The 21,877-nt window shown below is 49.1% G+C and overlaps 1 protein-coding gene across 1 annotated transcript in view; it reads right to left on the bottom strand.

Moving 5' to 3' along the window:
* The window catches only part of ARHGAP17 (Rho GTPase activating protein 17), a 41,004-nt gene extending 20,358 nt beyond the window's left edge, over positions 1-20,646 (bottom strand). The window contains 12 exon segments of the mRNA XM_049789262.1: positions 2,248-2,328; positions 4,919-5,001; positions 6,039-6,164; positions 8,301-8,428; positions 12,358-12,439; positions 12,617-12,685; positions 13,169-13,265; positions 14,771-14,847; positions 15,146-15,257; positions 16,072-16,145; positions 17,442-17,546; positions 20,610-20,646. Of these exon segments, the coding sequence (XP_049645219.1) occupies positions 2,248-2,328; positions 4,919-5,001; positions 6,039-6,164; positions 8,301-8,428; positions 12,358-12,439; positions 12,617-12,685; positions 13,169-13,265; positions 14,771-14,847; positions 15,146-15,257; positions 16,072-16,145; positions 17,442-17,516 (1,004 nt within the window). The 5' untranslated portion in view covers positions 17,517-17,546; positions 20,610-20,646.
* Between the last annotated feature and the right edge of the window lie 1,231 nt (positions 20,647-21,877).

A 21,877-nucleotide genomic window follows, 5' to 3' on the forward strand; every position in this document is an offset into this window, starting at 1 on the left:
GGTCAGCTGAGTGCAAAGCAAGTGCCTTCCCAGCTATACTATCTCTGTCCCTCATTTTTTCATGTTCTATTTATTCTATTCTTAAAAGTTATAGTTTGATTCAAAGGTTCAATAAATTTTTAGTACATAGTAAAAATGTGTATGTGTGTGGTTTGACTCCTAACCTGACAAGGTCCCCTGAACATGATGGGAACAGATCTAGAAGTAGGTCCCCAAATCAAACAATCAATTTACCAAACAACATATACATATATTTATTGCTTAAAGCTAGATTTGGGGCCGGAGAGAAAGAATAGCGGGTAAGATGCTTGCCTTGCACCATAGTCCAGTTGGGTTCAATCCCAAGCATCCCACATGGTCCCTTGAGCTCACCAAAAAGAAAAAGGAAACTATATCGGAAAGTGCTCCATCATGTAACTATGATGATACGATGATATATCATGTTTCCTTATGTATACCATAAAAAACAAAAGGTTAGGGGCCAGAGCGGTAGTGCAGTGGTAGGGTTTCTGCCTTGCACGTGGCTGACACGGACGAACTTTGGTTCGATTCCCAGCGTCCCATATGGACCCCTAAGCCAGGAATGATTTCTGAGTGAATAGGCAGGAGTAACCCTTGAGCATCACCGGGTGTGGCCCAAAACCAAAATGTTAGGAAGCACCCCACTACCTATCATAATTATCCTAGATAATCATAATATATGTTCATAGTACCTCTTATTGTAAAATATATTATATTAGAGTCACACAGTAGTGCTGTAGGTAGTATTAGGAACTGCTGTGCTGATGTGAAACTGGTTTCCAGAGCTGTGATGCTCAGCACTATGACCTGTTCTGAGGAAGTGGTTTTGGGGCAGTTGGAACACAGCAGCAGGGAATGTGCAGTGCTGCCCACAATTCTTCTAGGACCATGGGGGGTGGGGGTGTTCTTCCAGCTCATTATCATACAAACACACACACACACCCCAGAGAAACCAAATGTCTGCCAACTCAAATCAGAACTGTTGAAGAAACTGAAAATGCTGGTTATCTACTTCTCAGGAGAGAATTAAATGGCTCTGGAGGATGGACACAGGATAGATCCCTCACTCACCTTTGGGATTTTTTTTTGGGGGGGGGGGGACACCCGGCAGCACTCAGGTGTTACTCCTGGCTCTATGCTCAGAAATTGATCCTGGTAGGCTCCAGGGACCAAACGGGATGCCAGGATTTGAATCACAGTCCTTCTGCATGCAAGGCAAATGTCTTACCTCCATGCTATCTCTCTGGCCCCCATCTTTGGGATTTTTTTTTAAATAGGGGCCACCCTCAGCACCCTGCTTAAGAAACAGGGGTAAGGGATGGAACTCATGGCCCCTCAGGTGTTGAGGCCTGAGTTATCTCTCTAGGTTCTGAAATGTCTTTAGCACCTGGGGCTGCTCTATGCTTCTCCAAAATCCTATTTTAGGTCAAAGAGAGGAGAAATTTCAGAAATGTGTTCTGTAGTTAAATTTCCCAGAAAAGTTATTTCGATAATATAGTCTCCTGTATCCTGAAAATTGAAAATTTTATTTGTAGGGTGACTTGTGCTCTATTTGGAGATATAGCAAATATAAAAGATCTCATACAAAATAAACAGATCACTTATTGCCTTTTACATCTGGCAAGGGCTAGATGGTCAAATACTCAGGCCCAGTGGTGCTGGGAATCTTTTTTTTTTTTTTTTTTTTTGGTTTTTGGGTCACACCCGGTGACGCTCAGGGGTTACTCCTGGCTATGCGTTCAGAAGTCGCTCCTGGCTTGGGGGACCATATGGGATGCCAGGGTATCAAACCGTAGTCCATCTAAGGCTAGCGAAGGAAAGGTAGGCACCTTACCTCTAATGCCATCGCCCGGCCCCGGTGCTGGGAATCTTATGATTCCTCGACCATGCGGTGCTAGCTTTGAATTCAGGGGCTTATACATGCCAGGATGCACTATGGTGCTTGGAGTTAGCTCCAACTTCAAACCCAGTTCTTTTTTGTTTGTTTTGTGTGTGTACTCCTGGCATTGCTCAGAGGACTATATGGGATTCTGGGGACTGAACCCTTGTTGGCTTCATGCAAAGCAAATGCCCTCCCTGTTGTGCTCCAGCCCCTTACTATGCTCAGAGATTTTTAAATGTGCCAATTGAATCCATAGACTTCTTAGCCGGAGATTTACCCACTCTCTTCTCTACTCCAGCCATCAGTGCCCAGGACAGAATTTTCAAGATGCCGATCGTACATACCTAAAGTTCACAAAGTTATGCTGAGGCAACTTCTGACATATTGTCCATAAATCCTGCAGCTTTTTGTCCTGATCCTGCACACTGAGAAAAGAACATGTTACTCGCACCCAATTTGCTGAACTGTCTCTGCAGTACCGCGTTCTCTCTGTGGACAGAGACAGCATGGGAGAGGTGGGTAGTCAGGGGTGGGAAGAACAAGGTAGGTTTGGGGCACCAACAACTCTGGAGGCTTTGGCTGAGCTGTTAGTTGACCTTGCAAAGACAATCCCTGCTGAATGAGATTGGAAGTGTGTGGATTCACTTTTGAATGTAAGATGCAATGCAAATGCCCGGGTCATCAGCCAGCAAAACCACCTGTTCCCAAAGCTTGTTTGCTCAGGAGACAAGTGTCTGTAGATTCTCCCTAAAAACCATGTTTTCGTTGGTGTGCCATGGATACTGAATCTCTCTCTCTCTCTCTCTCTCTCTCTCTCTCTCTCTCTCTCTCTCTCTCTCTCTCTCTCTCTCTCTCTCTCTCTCTCTCTCATGGATACTGAATCTCTCTCTCTCTCTCTCTCTCTCTCTCTCTATTTTTTTTTATGAATCACACCTGGTATACACCAGGGGTCACTTCTGGCTCTGCACTCAGAAATTGTCCTGGCAGGTTTAGAGGATTATAAGGGATGTTGGGAATCAAACCACCATCTGTAGTGGGTTGGCTGCATGCAAGGCAAACTCCCTACTGATGTTCTATCTCTCTGGCCGATCCTGAGTCTCTTATATCAAGCATAGTTCAGTAAAGAGGAGCTGGCCCAACTCTGGGCATCCCAATCTGGAGGCCTCATCCTGCTCACTAGGGCTCCAAGCCTGGGACCTGAATTTTGAAGCACTGGAAAATACTTCCTATTCAAAAGCAAATGAGCACAAATCATAAAGAGCAAAGTGAACTATAAGACCTGATTCTACTGTGAGGCAGTGGTTAAAGCTCTTTTCTTCTGCCTTTTTTTTTTGTTGTTATTGTTCACACCTGGTAGTGTTTAGGGATCACTCCTGGCTCTGTGCTCAAAAATTATTTCTGGCAGGCGTGGAGGGACCATATGGGATGCGGGAGTTCAAAACTGGGTAGGCCACATGCAAGGCAAACACCCTACCTATACTCTGTGCTATTGCTCCAGCCTGTTCTACAGTTTCAACTTTCCTGTTTCGACCTGGCAATTCTCAAGAAGGCCTAACCAGAACTGGCAGGCAAGTCAGCATTAAAAGCTGCCCACACAACAGGCCACCTGTGTCACAATCCCTCACAAAGAGGGGTTCTGTGGGGTTGGCCCATCAGTGAGAGGCTCTGTAAAATCAGGCTTGACAAACATGGGCCGTGGTGGTAGGCTGACCCTGAGCTGGCTTGTAAGGTTGTGAACACAGCCTAGAACTTTCTCTGACTTACAGTCCTCACTAGCATGTGAGGCCAGGGACAACTGGTTCACAGCCTCAGAGAGAAACTCAAGGGGAAAGGGAGAAGGCCAGACTGGAGGGACAATGATGGAAGTGCACCTCACTGAAGGAAAGGGAAGAGATGCCATGAGAGCAAGCAGTGTCTATCTGTCTGTCTCTGGCATCTGTTGGCAGCTTGGGAGCAGGGTGAGGTCAAACATGGCAGAACCTGATGACTGTACCCTCTGTGGTAAGGGTGGGGTTTCAAGCACGACTGAGAGAACAGAGATGGGAGCCTGGAGAGATTGACTAGGAGACAGGTTGCTGGCTAAAGAGAAGCATCAAGAACTTTTTTTTTTTTTGGCCACAACCTGGAATCACTCGGGGGTTACTTCTGGCTCTATGCTTAGAATCACTCCTGGCAGATTCAGGGGACCATATAGGATGCCAGAGATTGAACCCAAATTGGCCGTGTGCAAGGCAAATGCCCTATCCACTGTACCATCACTCCAGCCCCTAGAACTTTATTTTTAAACAAGGCTGCCAACTTCTTAAACCAACTTCTTAGAGATAGAGGAAGGAGGAAGAAAGGATAGGAGCAGAGCCTGTGGGAGAGCCAAGTGCCAGGTCAGCTGGCCACTCCCTGCTCCAAGGCCTGGGTCCTCCTCCTGCTTCATCAAACAGCACTTGCCATTCATGTGCTCAACTGTGAGCTCTGAACAGCCCAGTGACTATCCTTGGTCTTGGCACTTCTGTCAGTGTGAAAGGGGTTTGTGAGAACCCACTGATCATGGATCATGGGTATGACTGAGTTGTTGGTCTGTGGGTTCTTGATTTTTGGGACCTGGCTCTGTACTCAGGTATCCCTCCTAGCAGGGCTAGGAGGCTAGATGGGGGAACCAGATGGGTGCTGGGGATCAGACCCAGGTCAGTCACATGTAAGGCAAATGTCCTACCTACGGTCCTCTCTCTCTCTAGCCTGTTCCACTCTGTCTTTGTTCATATAAATCATGTGTATCTAAGCCATCAGATGCAAAGTAACTCTGCTACACTGAACAACTCTAAAACTCAGTGTTTGGACCCTAGCTGAAGATCAGGGGCACAATATTTCATTTAAAAACTGTTAATATAATTACTCATGAACAATAAAACAGACCCTTAATATTCTTTCAGATCACTGAGAGCATCATGATCAATAAACAGAACACAATAATACATCCATCACTTCCCTAACTTTTAGAACTCAAGAGCTCCTTGAACTGACCTGGCTACTTGTGTCCATTCTTCATACAGCTGAAAGGTCATCAGAGGTTCAGGGAGTTCACGCAAGTAAGACTTTAAAAGCACCTGAAATGGTGAATATGTGAGTGTGAATAGGAGAAGGTCATGGGGCTGGAGTGATAGCACAGTGAGTAGAGCATCTGCCTTGCATGTGGCTGGCTGACCAGTCTTTGATCCCTGGCATCCCATATGGTCTGGGTCTGCTAGCAGAAATTTCTGAACAGAGAGTCAGGAGTAAACCCCTGATCACTGTTGGGTGTGGGCCCACCCCAAAAGGAAAGTATACAAATATAGCTTCAAATATTTGGGGTATTGGGAAGGTGGCAGCATCTTCCCCTTTACTTCAACATCAGTAAAAGAAGTGGGAACACAGAAAATGTGTGAAGCAGCATGAATGTACACATGGTTTTTCTCCACAGGTCACTTACACCTATCAAGAAAGAACAGGTCAGGGCCGGTGAGATGGCGCTAGAGGTAAGGTGTCTGCCTTGCAAGCGCTAGCCAAGGAAGGACCGCAGTTCGATCCCCTGGCATCCCATATGGTCCCCCCAAGCCAGGGGCAATTTCTATGTGCTTAGCCAGGAGTAACCTGAGCATCAAACGGGTGTGGCCCGAAAAACAAAAAAAACAAACAAAAAAAGAAAGAACAGGTCAAAGAGGTAAAACAGCATGGAGGGTGGGCGCTTGCCTTACATAAGGTTGACCCCCAGTTCTATCTCTGACATTGCATATGGTGCCCAAGCCCCACCAGGGTGATCTCATGGGGCACAGAGCCTCCCAAAAAATCCTGAACCCAAGCCAGACATGGCATTCAAAGGTAATACAAGCAAAAAAAAATAAAAATAAAATAAGACTTCAGTTTGCTCAATCATGGAAACCTATAAGTATAAATTGGATATTCTGCCTGCCTGAGATAGACTCATTCAAAGCGTCTTCCAATTTCTTCCACTGTGACAAATTTTTATATGACCCCATGTAGATAAAAGAGGTAAATGAATCAACCATTGACCTGTACTAAACCACATACTTTAACACAAAAATTTTGGGACACCCTCCCCACATTCAGTGATGTGACCTGACCCCCAGCTTAAACAGCCCAGCACACCCTGGCACTCACCTGCCACAGCATGAGGGTCGGAGTAGAACTCATCCAGGTGAGATGTGGAACAGTCCAGGGCGGCTTTCAGCTTCTTTAACTTGGAGGCCCCGGCCCCGATTCGGAAAAGGCCCTGCAGATGATACCAAGCCATCAGCACCACACTCATGTTGGCAGCCGCCTCAAAGGCGGTCATCCATCCCCACCTCACCCTCTCCAGAGCTTTCTCTGTTGCTTGAGCACTGAGGACAGAGTGCGACAGTCCAATGGGTCCCCCACACAGCTGCAGGCTATGGGGAAGTTCCACAATTAACACTTTGGCGTCTTAGTGATGCAGAAAACAGTTTGTTACATCCCCATGCATCTGACAGCTAGGGAGATGAGTAGAATTTAGCAATTGAAATATATAATTATATAATATATGTATGTATATTATATATATACACACACACACACTCCAATAACTCAAGAAAAGTAGTTCAAGCTGGCCACAAGTCCCTTTCGGCACCATAACTGGCTGAACATGGGGCAAGAAAAACAAAGGTGGACCGTCCAAGGGAGGGGAGGCTGGATGAGACCAGGGGCCTTGGGTACCAGCACTCAGGGGCTGGGATGTCCTGTGCACACAGCCTTGAGGTAGACCCCCTGGTCTCTGCACTCCAAGAGCAGGTGTGTCTCCTTCCTTCCCCAGCTGTCCCCAACCTGGAAGGGGCATGAGGTTGACCTAGAAATGAGGTCACACGGGGACTGAGGGGATGGAACAGTGCCCAGGAACAAATGCCAGGCTCACTTTTTTTGGGTGGGGGAAAGGACACAACCAGTTGTGTTCAGGACTTGACCCTAGCTCTGTGCTCAGGGAACTAGCTGCCTGTGGTTCCCACTTGCTGGGGATGAAATGAACTGTCAGTAGCATGTGAGGAGAAGACCTCTGACCCCTGTACTCCCTGGCTGGCCTTAGACTCAGGATCTGAGAATGGCCCCTACAGATGAGTGCAGTTGATGAGTACATGTTAGACCATCCTCGTAAACTATGCACCCTCCTTTCTCCATAAGAGACCAACCCTGCAGTAACCCAGGCTCCCTATGTGCAGGACTCCACATGCTCTACCAGGGGGCCCAGCCCCAGCCTAATGAAAAGTCCTTCAGATTTATTATTCATTTGTATTTTGGTAGTACTGGGAATTGGATCCAGGACATCACAAAGCCAAGGCAAATGCTACATCTTATACCGACAAGCTATATCTCTGGACTTTTTTTTCCTGTTTTTTTTTTTTTTTTTTTTTTTTTGGGCCACACCCAGTGATGCTCAAGGGTTACTCCTGGCTATTTGCTCAGAAATAGCTCCTTGCAGGTACAGGGGACCATATGGGATGCTAGGATTCGAACCAATCATCTTAGGTCCTGGGTTCGCTGCTTGCAAGGCAAATGCCGCTGTGCTATCTCTCCGGCCCCATCTCTGGACTTTCAATAAAAAAATGTTTATTTGAAATTTTGTTATTTTGGGGCCACGAGGCTGTATTCAGGGCTTTTTGCTGGCTCAGGGATCGGGTCACTCCTGGTTGGGCTTAAGGAATGACATAAATGGAAGCTTGGCCAACCATACAGAGACAAGTGCTCTACCCACTGTACACTCTTTCTGGCCACAAATGTTTATTTTTTATAAAAAAGAAAAAAGGACAAGGCTAGGGAGAGCTCAAGAACTCAGTACATGCTTTGTCTGCAGGAGGCCTGGGTTTGACCCAACACTGCACAGTCCCCTGAACACCATCAATGCTAAGAGAGCCCAGAGCAATAAAAAGAGACAACTACCCAAACACCCAAATGAAGAAAAAGGAGTAAAACCAAAAAAATAAACATTAAAAAAATTTGTTTCAGATTCTGGTTCAGCCCATGCACAGACCCCTGGAGTTTTGGGGACCTTTCCTTTTCCATGCAGTTTTGCAGGGTCCAGTAAAATCAAGGATGTAAAAAGTACTGGGGAATGCGACCTTGTCCTTTCACCTCTATGAAGCTCCTTCTGCATGGCATGAGGAGCTCCGATCCACAAAACTCATGTTTCACAAATGTCACAAAACTGATGGGGCTTGAGTGGGGTCCTGCAGTGACTGGCGAACTCCATTCAGGGACGGGCCACATTTAGTCTTGTGAGACACCAACAGACCAGGTAGTGTCTGAGAGTGCGGGAGAACACTGGGCAGGGTTACAGAGGCCGTGCTCTGGGCAGAGGACCCCCTTCCCTAACTATGGCTGCGTAGGACCTGGGGCTTACCTCCTCCTTCATGCCCGTCTCCAGCAGCAGCATGACACAAGCCTCAATGGGCAGCGCAATCTCACGCCCACTGCGCTTCAGGTGTTCTTCCAGGGGTGTCCCGAAGGCCGGCTTCTCTGCCCACTTATCTAGAGCAGCAAACCATTCTGTGAGACCTCCAGCTCCCCAGTAGTTCCCAGGGGGGTTTTCTTTAGGATTGATGCTGTTCCGGCAGATGTGGCAGCTGAGGAATTGGGGGGGAAATGCCCACCCAAGGCACTTCTGCCATCCTGACTGGTGCTACACAGAATGTGCCAATTGCCCCCAGGAGACAGTGGCGCTGACCCTCCTTTTTCCAGCACTGTAGCCAGCAACACATTGTGAGGGCAGAGCAGGGCATCCCCACCAAGAATCACAGAAGAGGAGCTTATTCTAGCCATGCTAAGCGGAAGCGACACTGCCCTTCCACCTAGGGACTAGGGACACCTGCCATGTCCAATGAGAAACATAAGCCATACAACGGCACAGAGGCAGGAGATGGCTAATGGGCACCTGTCTGAGTTGCATCTGGCACTCGTGAGGCCTTATCTCCCCACTCCCACCCCTGTACCAGCTCTGAACACCCCAGAGGCAGAAGCAGGGGGTGGCAAGCTAAAGCAGGAAAGTGAACTCTGACATTTTGTTCTGGTCAAATGCTCTACTTTGGTCTGCAAGAAGGTGGTGGAACAGAGCTGCTTGCAAGCAAGCGGTGATACTGAAACAGGAACAGGGTGAGAGGGTACATTTGCTTGTTTAGTGTGCAGGGAGGGAGGGGGAAATCCCCCTGAGAAATCACCCTGGGAATGCCTGCTGGCCCCTCTACTGCACACACCACTCTGCAAGGCGCAGAGAGTCTCCAAACCCCAGCTGGAATTTTCTAGGAAATGCTCAGCCTAGGGTCCTGTCTAGTCTCAGGGCTGTGCATGGACAGATGGTGGCGTGAGAACTAGGAACTCAGAGGCTGTTCCTGAGCTAGTTTCCCCGTGAGCACTGGCTTCACAACAGAAGAATGAGGCACTCAGCACTGTGGCAGTACCCAGATCTCCAAGTCCCTTCACCCACATGCCCCGAGTTTACCCAATTACATCCTCAGGCCCCTTGCCCAGAGAAGCACCACCTCACGGAGGACACATGCAAACGCACAACAGCATTAGACAAGACATGGTGGTGGAGTGACAGATGGCAGGAGATGGTGTAGTCAAGGGTTGCAAACTCAATTTAAATGGCTGAGCCAGACCCAAGTGTCCACATGGGGAAGCAGAACCAGACACCCCCACCCCCCAACCCCTGCACTCCAGAAAAGCCAGAAATCGGAACGGCTACATGTGGGAGTGGATCAGACCATGTGGCTTCATGGTCAGAGGAGGTGCTCAAAGTGGGGGGTGGGGGTGAGGGGAAGCCTGGCAGGAGTTTGTGGGACAGGCAGGGGCTGAGGAGAAAGACAGGTGTAGGGCTAAAGTTGGGAGCTTGCAGTTTGATCATGGCTCACGCAAAGACATGGAGCGAAGGGGAAAGAGTGGGATGGTGGAGGGAGGAGCAGGTTGATGAGCAGGTGGACTCTGGGATGAGAAGGACAGGGGGAGAAGGGAGGAAAGAGGTTTCCGGTTTGGATATTTTGGAGAGATGGAAGTCAAGAGGCTAGAGGGAGAAAAGTGCAGCTGAGAGTGAGCTGGGTGCCAAAGAGTCTATTGGGCCTCAGCCAGCTGTGGAAGGGAACCGGTATTGAAGGGTTGGGAGAGCCAGAGTAGGGAGGGAGGAAGGGAGAGAGAGGTAGAGAGAGTCCTTGAAGTGAGGGGATAGTTCACGGAGGAAGAGAGGTGAGGAAAACTGGTTCCTCAGAAGTCTCAGTGTTTCATGTCCCTCGTTCTTTCCTGCCCTTGTGTGGGGAGGATCCAGCTATGAGCTGTGCAGATGACACCCCGAGCTGTGGTGCCAGGACCGAACCTGGCACAGGTGGAGTGGGGATCGAACTCACAGCAGGGTTGTGCCGCTGAGCCAGGCCTGGGCTCATGTGATTTCTGTGGCTGAGAAGAGGGACTGAGAGGAGAAACTAGACAGTGGGGTCAAGTCAAAGGATGGGTAAGAGCTAAGAGGGTGGAGGCAGCCAGTGGAAAAGCGCCAGTCCAGGAGCTAACAATGAAAGCACAGATTGAGGAGGTTCATGGAAGACCTGTGGACAGGCAGAGCTGGACTGAAGAAGGTCAGTGAGGGGAAACCGGGCAGGGTGACTGTGTGTGAGTCTTTTTGTTTGTTTTTTTTGCCCCCTATTTTAAGGAAACATTAAATCTTCTTGGCAACAGGGAAGAAGAGAAAGGAAGAAAAATATGAAATTAGGATGAGAGGCTGCCCCACGGACAGGCCATGCTGGATGGCGACAGTGTGGGGTGAATGAAGGTGGCGCCCTTACACAGAAAGGAAGATGGGCTGCTGCCTCCTCTGGCTGTTGCCCAGGACTGCTGACACACTGACATACTTCTTACAGGGAGTGAGAGAACTCCTCAGTGGGAGTTTAGGGAATTTACCCAAAAAAAAAAAAAAGGCGGCTCTAAGAAATCCAACCACCTCTTTGATGCGGAGTCATTAGTCAACGCTCCCAACCACTCACTCAGCCATTCAGAGGCCCCAATGTTGCCTGGCAATTGCTACCTGGCAAGGGGCCAGCACTCAGCAGGGCTCCTTAAAGGGCTCACTATGCTCTGAACTTGCCACTAGCATCTGCCCAGGCAAGAGCTGAGCGTCCGCCTGCAGATTCACTCCTCTGATCAGAGACTCCACTCTCTCAGCCCCACACTGGGGAAGCTCTGGCTGCAGGCAGCTGGGCAGATCTGCCCTAGTGGATAGTCAAGAAGAGGAAGGACGAGGCCTGGCCCAGTGCAAGGCCAGAGATGGGGCATCATGCTTGAACACATGCCGCTTCTCATCCCTCTGCACAGACAGGAGTGAGAACGCAAAACAACGAGGATGCCCAAAACTCAGGGGTGGGAAAGCAGTGAAGGTCTTGAAGGTCTGTGTATGGGGCACACACACACACAGCATATGCACACGCCAACACACACATATATAGATTCTGATACATATGCACTAGTACACACAGACCTATGCACACCCTCAATACAAACATCCATAGCATAGACTCTGACACACACACTTGTGGTACGTGTACACGCCCTTTCCACATACACACATACCTGCTCCTAGGCACACACGAACCCACACATGTATACCCTCATTACATGTGCACCCATTGGCTCACAGGCTTATGCACACACACAATGCACCAAGCTATCACACTCAACATGAAGCTAGGGGGAACCAGAAGGTAGAGAGTCAGGGCAGGGTCACAGATCCACACCACCCATGCTGAGGTGATGACCATGCCACCTCTCCTCTCCCCTGTGCTGAAGAATGTTCCAGAACACAGAGCATTGGAACTGGTGGCCTGAAGAAACAACTAAACCTAGACAGCAGGGTGGGCTCCAGCACCTCATCAATGGTGTGCAATGGGACCGGCAAGAGCTGAAAGTAGTAGGGTAACAAGTGATGAGTCCATGACACCATCAGGTGCTCCAAGATGGGGTGTCAGGTACTGGCTTCCAGCATTCATGTAGGCTGGGCCAAAAGATCTCCCCTAGAATGCACAGGCTTGGTGTTCCAGGGCATGAATGAAATTCCAAGGCTGGATTTGGAAAGTCACTGGAGGCTCAGATCCTTCAAACCCCTTTAGAAGAGACAGAGAAGCCCCCACCTCACCCAGACCCCACCCCGTCACCCCCAAGACCCCACTTTCTTTCCCACTCAAGATTTCAGAAGAATCGCAAGGGTTCTGTTAGTGTGTTAAATTTGATTTGGAAAAAATTAGATAAGGCAGCAAGGCAAGATGAAATGATGCTGGGACTAGAACCCTCCGAGGCACGCAGTATTGATCCAGTGGAAACACATGCAAAGGAGTTAGGGGGAAAGAAGAGGAAGAAGGTAAGAAAGAAGAAGGCAGACGCGGCAGAGGCAGAGGAGGCATCGGCCAGCACACCGGGTACATTACCTTGATGGGCTCGCATTTCGGGAAGGGCCTTTTCTAAGACTGCTAATGCTTTTCTATGATAATCTGCTTGGGCTTCTAATAACTGAGAACAGACCCACATTCAAAAACAAAAGTAATGTTAGCATCAGATGGACACATACACAATGACCCAGCAACATTAAAACCAAAATATTTGCCCCAAAACACAAAAAAATAAAGACAAGCTGAAATGAATCCATATTTTTAACACTTCAGTACTCTACAGAGGAAAAGCACACACCGTAACGAAGAATTTGCCGTACTCTCCTTCTCTGGCCATGAAGTTGTACATGTCAGCTGCAAGTTGGTCCTGGAAACACAGAAGAGACAATAGCAAACATCACTGCAGGAAATTAAGGTGGATGGATGGATGAGGCAGCTGAGAACACAGCTCTGGCAGCATTTAGGGTAAAGACGCAGGGATGGACGAAACAGATATGGATGAAATAAATATCTGTCAACTGGGATTCAACCAGGCGCTGGGACAACAGAAAAGAATCAGGATGTTTCTTGGGGAGTCACAAGGAACAACCACCAAAGTTCTCTGCCGATATACATCCTGTTAAGCTGGAAAGTACAGGGCTGGAGCAACAGTACAGATGGGAGGGTGCTTGCCTTGTATGTGGCCTACCCTGGTTTGATCACCAGCACCATGATAGGGTTCTGGGAACTCCACCAGGAGTGATTCCTGAAAAGAGCCAGGTGTGGCCCTGAGCACTGCAGGATGTCCCCCACTTTACTAAAATAAAACCAAAACCAAAATAAGAATAATTTTGCTAGGGACTCCTCTTACCTTGCACTGTTCTACTTTATTTCCAGCTTCATCCATCTCTTCCTTCAGGGTATCTATTTTTGATGGAAGGCCCTGGAATTTGTTAGCCTGGTTCCACCTGTGAAACACAGGGCAGACAGTAATGTAAGAACAAGTTGCAGACAATCAGGCTGCTTGAGAGAGACTTAATGGAATACAACTTCTTCCCCAGGCTGAGTGCACTGGGAAAGGCATCAGCATCAGCGAGGCCAGCTTGTCCTGCATTTGCTCCTGAGAATAAAAATTGGCCAAGAGACATTAGTCTGGCCCAGGTCTGAGATCTGCTCCAAGCAGAATCTCACTTCCATATGAACACTGCACAGAATCCATTCTGGAAAACTCTTTCCAGGAGAGTCAGTCAGGGGGTCCTTACCTGAAAACACCTGCTACCCCCCACCCCTTGCTCTCTTGCTTTGATCTAGAATGTTTTTCGTGCTACTAGAAGTCAGGTACTCCCATGAAGGACCTCCCCCTGCCTCCTTATAGGAATTATTTTCACATATAAAGGTCAGAGCCTTAGTCATGTAAGAGAGTGACTAAGAGCTTTGAGGGAACTTTAAGGAATAAAAACATTTGTAAAAAGTAAAACAGTGGCACAAGCAGGCTGGACTGCACTCTTTAGAGCTAGGAGGCCTGGATCTCATCCTCACTCGTGCCTGGCCCTGTGAGCACTGAGCCAAGAGTAGCCCTGAGCACTGCCAGGTGTGGCCTCAAAATAAAACAAAAAGGTTTCATGTTCTGATGACCAATGTGATGCTGAGAACTCGAATCTGGGTCAGCAGGATGCAAGATGAGTGCCATGATGGCTGCACTGTCTGTGGCCCTTCCTTCTGAGAGGAAGACTTCCCAACTGAGAAATGCCGTCATGGCCACATGGGGGTTGAGGGGACAGGATCCTCGTGAGCTGCTGAGATCATGGACTCAGGCTTAACTTTCTATAGCTAAAGCGATGCTCTGAGTAAGGTGTGTTACTATTGCTCTGGGTTCCCTGATTTCCTTCCCTGCTGGTTCCCTCAAAAGCAAGTGTTCTAATGGCAGCCCTGGGACCGCCTTGGGAATGGGGTCTATGAGCAGGTGGCCACAAGTCATGGGCTAGGACCCTTCTACATCACTCAGGATAGGTACTGGGGAAGGGCCGATTTTGACAGCTCCATTGTTACCCCCCCCCCCCCCCATTCTTCCTGTGTAACCTTACCTATAAGAAAGACCTGCCCATTTCTGAGCGGGGTCTTTAGTAGCTAACAAAAAGGTGTGGCCTGAGGGGTAAAGGGGTTTTTGCATGGATGGAGGGTGGAGAAGTAGCCGGAGGAGAGATGGCTGAAAGACAAGTTAGAATGCAGGGCTGAATAAGGATCCAGTGTAAATGGTTATGGTAGGCCACACATGTTGGCCAGGGCCTGAATAAAGATGATATACCCTGAAGCCTGCCTGTGAGTTTCCTACCCGCCACTATTCTGATACCTTCTGACCAGCTGGCTGCAGGGAATTGGATACACGTGGTCCTGGGCTGGAGGAGAAAGACATCCATCACCATCCACCACCATCCAAGCCCATCCAAAGGACATTAATGCAACACCATCTTACCTGGCTCTGACCGAGTCCCAGTCCAGCACCAATTTAGCGAGCTGTTTCCTCTGCTTTTGGATGTTAGGAATCTCCACCTAGAAAGATGGGCACACCACAGACTAAGGGGGTGAATATATGTGTGTGTGTATATGTGTGGGGGTTGGGGTCTCAACCTGACACTGGCAGGTGAAAAGTTATTTACAAAGTTCTTTCTCTCAAGCAAAGCAGTCTGTAGCTTCAACTTATTCCTCTCATTACCCAAAGAGAGGCCTATGTCAAAGCCAATGAAGACACTGGATGCTTGCATACAAGTGAATCATTTATCCCCACCCTCCACCCCATCTAGGCTCTTCCGGGCCACCCAGTGACCCTGAGAGCTTCCAGGCCACTCACTTCAGCGATGACATACAGAGGGTCCACTATTTCCTTCTCCACGAAGACCTCATGATGTGAGAGTTCTAGAGCCAGCTGGTTCTCTGCCTCTCCACATGTCTCCAGCATCTTCCTTTAAAGATAAAGACAGGTTCATGGAACCAGGTACTGAGCAGGCAGTCAGGCCTGTCTTTGGAAGACAGGAATATGCTAGCAGCTATCACACAGGGCCTGAGATGCTGCTAGTCTCGGGCTTCATCTTTCCATAGTCTTAGAAATAATGCTGATCTAGGCCTTCACCTACTCAGGAAGCCTAGATACTGTTGATCTAGGGCTTCATCTCAGATACTGACAAATAACAAGATAAATATCTACTTGTCTGGATCCCACTTTCCACTTGTGCCACTGCACAACAATAAGTGAACTTCACAAACCTTATAGAATCTAACAACAACAAAACTGTGCTCGCTAGTCAACAAGTACACCCAGACACCATCTGCTCCCTGTCAGCAAGTACACCCAGATAACACCAGTGTCTCTGACAAGGGGTACACCCAGACACCACCTGTGTCCTTGTCAACAAGCAGTATACCTGGATACCACCTGTCAGTGGTTATATACAACAACCTCTGCTCCTCTGTCAGTGATTTCACTGGGATACAACTTGGTACCAGTGCAAGAATAGCTATAGGCAACATCTCTGAAGGACCAGAAGGGCCGAGTCAGAGCATATAAAGAGGAGAGGGGAGGGAGGAAAGGGATGGGACCCACTGCTTCATGCTCAAGCTTTGGAAATAAACATTGAGCCTTTCTAAATCTAAATTTTGCTAGCACCTGCCCACTCTGACCCACTCTCCCTCTTGTCCTGTAAGAAGAGAGACTGGCCAGCACCCATACACACAGGCCCCCAGGTGCCCACTTGCTCTAGGACCATAGCTGACTCTTACCCCAGGAGTGATTCCTCAAGCTGAGTCGAGGCTTCCTGGACATTCTGAGCCAGCGCTGTCAGGGGCAGTTTTTTCTGGAAGGCAGAAGGGAATTGTTATTGATCCCATGTAAGCTCCAGACACAGGGACCATACAAGCTCACCAGTCAGGGTTTGGGTTCTGGTATCTGAGGGGCAGGGCGGGAGGCTTCCCCTGCTTCCTCCTGCCTGCGCCCATCCAGATCAAGGAAGGGCACGCATGATGCCAGCTGAACGTTCCCTGGCCCTGACATGTTTGCTTTGTATTGGACCTATGAAGTTGGGCTATGTCTCAGCAGACAGAAGGAAAACTAAGACATCATGGTACAGAGGAGGAGTGGGAAAAAGGGGGCAATGAGAAAATGAAGGAAGGGGTATCTCATCTGACTCCAGAGGTGGGTAGCTTAATCCAGGGAAGGGAGAACCAGCCCACCCCCTTCCTCTCTGCAACAGCATTCTGGGCCTCCTCTGAGCTCAGGAATGGATCAAAGTCTGGAAGTAGTGGTGGGGTCCAAGCAAGTTAGCTAAACCCTTAACCCACAGGAGTGGACGGAGGGGAGGGTGGGCATGTGGATGTGACTTAGGGAGGGCTCCGCCTTCTGAGGCTTGGAAGGCAGCACTCTTGCTCCCTTAAGGACATGAGCCAGGAAGCCTGAAGGCTTCAGGGGCACTCAGGGGGCCATGGAGGGGAGAGGCAGCCACTCCTTTGGGCAGGCGAAATGGCCCAAAATGCTAGAGTGCTGGGAAATCCAGGTCCAATTCTGCATGGGTGAGTCCCTGAGGGGGTGGGGGAAAGAGGGGGAGAGAGAGAGAGAGAGCGAGAGAGAGAGAGCAAAAGAGAGACAAACAGACAGACAGAGTAAGGGGAATAAAGAAAGTGGGTTTTCTGATTCCTTTGGTTCATCACTGACAGGCTGGTCCAAGCCCAAGCCTGTCTACATTCCCCTCATCCTCACTTCTGGGTTAGTCTGTCAAGAAAACTACTTGCATTAGTGTACTATCTGAGCCTAAAATACAATACAGGTTCTGATTTTCTGTTCCCAAAGGATCCCTAAGCTGCCCTTGTCGAATCGAGGACAACTTCAGAAGAGTCCTGAGACAATTCAGTATGTGCAGCACCTTCTACTCAGCAGCAATGACCATCTGAGCACATGGGAATGCTCTGGGGAACTTCAGTCCCTCCTGGCTGGCCCACATCTGCCCACCAGTGAGTGAGCCCGAGAGAAGGCAGAACCTAGGTAGGTAGTGATGGGGGTTGCCCAAGGCACAGCCTGGGGCTGGGGTGTGATGGGGTGATGGGGCCAGGGTAGAGCCTGGTGCTGAGTGTTGCGGTCCCAGGCCCATTGCACTCACGTGTCTCCTGTCGACGTCAGCCCCATGCTGTCCCTGGAAACAGGCCATTAGGCGCTTGTGGGAATGGTGGCACATGGAGCGCACAGTGTCCAGGCGCCGTTCAATCTGTGGGACAGACACATAGACTGTTTGCAGGGCTGCTGGTCCTGGGCACGCAGCCTTGCCTCATGCCCTCTGAGCTCATGTCGGGGAAGCTGCCTGAGGGGGGAGCTCTAAGTTCTTGGGTCTATGTGGACTCGAACCCCATTCATTCACCTCAGGGCTTGCCTCCTGTACCTGGGGGCTCTGTTCTGTGGGGTTCAGTACTTGCCTCCACCTTCAACACCAGAAACCTCCCTGCCTGCCTGCAGTGGTAATGCTCAGCACTGGTTCAGACAGAGTTAGAATCTTACAGAGGTAGAAAGGCACTGGCTGTGAAGCACTGGGCCATTGCTGAGGGAGTTTTCAAATCTCTTTAGTGAGAACTGTCAGGCAGAGAGGGGCCAACCTGCCTCAGTGAGGCCACCCACAGAACAGCAAAACCCTGTTGAGGCCCAGTCCTGACCCCAGTGACTGGGAGATGCCTCCAACATATAGTTCATTAGGGCAGAGACTCATAAATCCAAGTCAGGATTAGTGCATGCAGGGTTTGACAGGCATGAGCATCACCAGGCCAGGACTGAAAGCAGCTTAAACGGAGGCATAATAAAAACCTCTATGCTGGGGTTAAAGCTATAGCACAGTGGTTAGGGCATTTGCCTTGCACATGACTAACCCAGGTTGGACCCCAGCATCCTATGTGGTTCCCTGAAAAAGATATTGGGTATGGCCCCAAAGCAAAAACAAAACAAAACAAAAATTTTTTTCTATGCTTTTTCTATCAGTATAAAATATAAAAGCATTTTCAAAATGACTTCTTAGTGGATTGGGCTTGTTTTTCTTAAGTCAATCTCTAGAGTGAAATGAACAGAATTTGTTGACTTTGGGGCTTCTGTGCCTTGCGATTAAGCTTTTCCAAAATATGATGGTGGGGATCAGGCTGCTCACAAAGAAATGCTAGGAATGCATGTGTCTCCATGACTCATGGAGACCCAACAGGTCCCGGGGGAGGATTTCTATTTTGAAGAAAAATCAACAAAGCCTGCCTGGCATGTTTGCCCCGAAGTATGTGACCCCAGGGGACGTTTTGCATCTCTTTCTCCGGAAGCCACTAAAGAAGTCCTGGGTTCCACAGCCGACTTACCAGGAGGCAGATGGCAGAATTTGAGAGGTTAGGGCTGTACCCCAGGGTGTCCTCGACACCAATCAAGTCCTGAGACCCCAGAAAACAAACACTCTCTCTATTCACTGTGATGGAGTAAGAAACAAGAAGGGAAAACTCTCATCTCTGGGCTTTGGGCTTCTGCTGTTTTGCTGGCGGCTGTGTCCACCAGGAGGGTTCTGGATCTATTCTGCTCTGTCCTGGCTGCTCAGGCCTCAGGGCCCAGAAGGTGGCTTTGGAAAAACAACAGTGAGCAAGGGATCCTGGAACAAGCACACAAAAGCCAATAAAAACAAAACAAAAAAATTTTTTTTCTACGCTTCTAGAATATGTTTAAATGATCAACGTTTTCAAAATGATTCCTTAGTGGGTTGGGGGAAGCTTTTTTTTTTTTTTTTTTTTTTGGTTTTTGGGCCATACCCGGTGGCGCTCAGGGATTACTCCTGGCTATCTGCTCAGAAATAGCTCCTGGCAGGAAGGGGGACCATATGGGACGCCGGGATTCGAACCAACCACCTTAGGTACTGGATTGGCTGCTTGCAAGGCAAACACCACTGTGCTATATCTCTCCAGCCCCAGCTTGTTTTTCTTAAGTCAACCTCTAGAGCAAAATGAACAGAATTGTTGACTTTGAGGCTTCTGAGTCTTGCGTTTAATTTTTTCCAAAATATGATGGTGGGGATCAGGCATTCCCGGCATTTCTTTGTGAAAAATTTTCTCTCCATAGGTGCCAGGCAAGTTGTGTGCTCATCCATGCTGGCTGTGCAAGAGCCACACCAGCAGCCTCTGAATGGACAGCTGCTCTTACTCCACTGTAGACATGAACCTGGCAGTACAGTGGGTAGGATGTTTGCCTTGCATATGGCTGACCTGGGGTTCAATCCCCAGCATCCCATACCCAAGTACCACCAGGAATGATTCCTCAGTGTAGAGTCAAAAGTAAGGCCTGAGCACAGCCAGAAGTGGCCCCAAAACAATACAAAAATAGGGCCAGAGAGATAGTCCAATGGGTAGGGCATCTGGCTTGCACTCAGATGACCTGGGTTTGCTCCCCAGCAGCCCATATGATCCCTCGAGCTTCACCAGAAATATTTCCTAAGTTCAGAGCCCTTGAGCATTGCTGGGTGTGACCCAAACTAAAAAAATAAACAAATAAAATAATATAACATAAATAAAATAACTTAGAAACATGTTTGTAATCATGGTGATTAAATAAAGATATTAATTAAAAATAATACATGAAAAAGAATCTTTCAATCCCTAGAAAAACTAGTCAAGAATAAAAGTGTTCCCCAGATACTGTCATGCAGAGTATGTCAGGGTTTAGGACACTCAGGCCTGGAGTCAGGGTGTGGCTTTCCATAACAGGCAGCAGCTCCTTCTGCTGGGCCAGGACAGGATGCCACGGGCAGGGCTGGCCATGGGGCAAGAGGACCAGGGGGGGCCAGGCCTGGGGGGGTAGTGACATGTGTCAAGGTGTCTGGGGCCTCTTGGGAAACGTCTGTCTGAACTGGGGGGGTTCTGCGGAGAGGCTTGGAAGTGGGGGCAGGAAACACCTTCCCAATAGAGAGGACAGAAAGTCTCTTTCTGACCTGAGTTCAACCCAAGGCCTCAGAGTGCCCTGAACAGACAGTCTGGCTGCTGTCACCAGGACAGGGCATCCTTGGGGTCCCAAATCGGGGGTGTAAAGAGAAGAGACTAAAGTAGATGGAGAAGCAGGATTTGCCCCATTAGGAGTGGATCAGGCAAATCAGACAGCCCACATGCACTCTTGAGCCTCAGAATTTGACACCAAAGGTCCAGCTATTCCTTCTTAGCGTCACAGCCACCACCCACATCTAGTTTCATTCTCACAAACTCTCTGACACTGACACCGTCTGCTTAAGGTGCAAACCCAGTCCAGACCCAGTGGACCAAGATGCTCTTACCTGGAGCAGGTCCTCGCTGAGGACTTCAGTCTTCTCAGCTCTGTGGGGAACAAGTGAAGTTGAAGGTTAGTGACCCAGACATGAAAAGTCACCATGAACGCCTCTATCAGGGACCCACCCTGAGACTTCTGCCCACAAGAGCAACCAAGAAGGAACACAAGTCTGGATAAGGGGCCCCAGATGCCTGGTCTTTACCCTAAGGAAGACCTCCCCAGGGAACCCCAAGAAAACAGTTTTGTGGCTGGCAAGCCCCCTCCCTCCAGCACTGCAGGCCATCTCCCAAGAAAAGGAAGCTACAGAGTTGTTTAATTAAACTGCACCTCTGAGATTTTTTTGCTTGGGGGCAGGGACATGGGCATGTGGCTCATTAGAGGTTCCTTAGAGGCTGGAAGTCCTGCGCTCTGTCCCTGTACCAAGTGCCAGCCCTGGCACCACCCCAGCCTCCTGGGTGTGAGCCTTGGTGTACCACAGCCAAGTATGTGCCATCCACCAGCTCTGCCAGGACCTCAAGTATGAGGCCTCTGAGCCTGTGATTTCCACAATGAATGGAAAGATCATTGCTGGGTCTCCCTGGTTGTCATGATCCCTGAAACAAGATGCAGCAGCTACCTACAATTTCTGGTCTCTTGAAACCCCAGAAACTACGGTGTTCCCTTATCAAGGCTTTGCCCACTGTTTGACCGGTTCATCCATCCAGAAAACCCATGTGGTCTTGATGCTAATAGGTGAACCTAAGAGTCTGGGAGAGGAAGGGCGGGAGCTTCACTGAACTTTGGGGGGATTCTCCTCAACATGCTAGCCCCATATGCCCAGTGTCCTGCCAAGCGGAAGATATGTGGGAGGCCCAGGGCAGAAGATGTAAGTCAGGCCCCTGAACATCCCGATGAATCCCTATGATAGTGAGCAAAGCCACTGATGGGAATGAGAGAGAGAGATGCAGAAATTTGGGAGCCTTGTTCTAAGCTCCTTAGGGCAGGGAAGGCCTAGAGTTCTCTGGACCATGAACCAACACAAGACATCAAAGCCATGTGGCCAGAAAGTGGTTGTACATCCCAGAACCACCCCACATGCTGCTAAACTGAGATCAGAGAGAATATCAACAATACAGTATCGGGTACACCCAATCCATGCACCGGCTACAGAAAGGAGAATATCACCCAGGCCCCGTGGTACAGCCATAGCAATGTGGAAGCCCATGGGGGTGACCTATTCTCAGTGCCCTGCTGGAACCAGACCTTCCTAGTGCTTGGAGCAGAGTTCGAGGATGC

This window comes from Suncus etruscus, chromosome 15, assembly GCF_024139225.1.
Source record: "Suncus etruscus isolate mSunEtr1 chromosome 15, mSunEtr1.pri.cur, whole genome shotgun sequence".
Lineage (NCBI taxonomy): Eukaryota > Metazoa > Chordata > Mammalia > Eulipotyphla > Soricidae > Suncus > Suncus etruscus.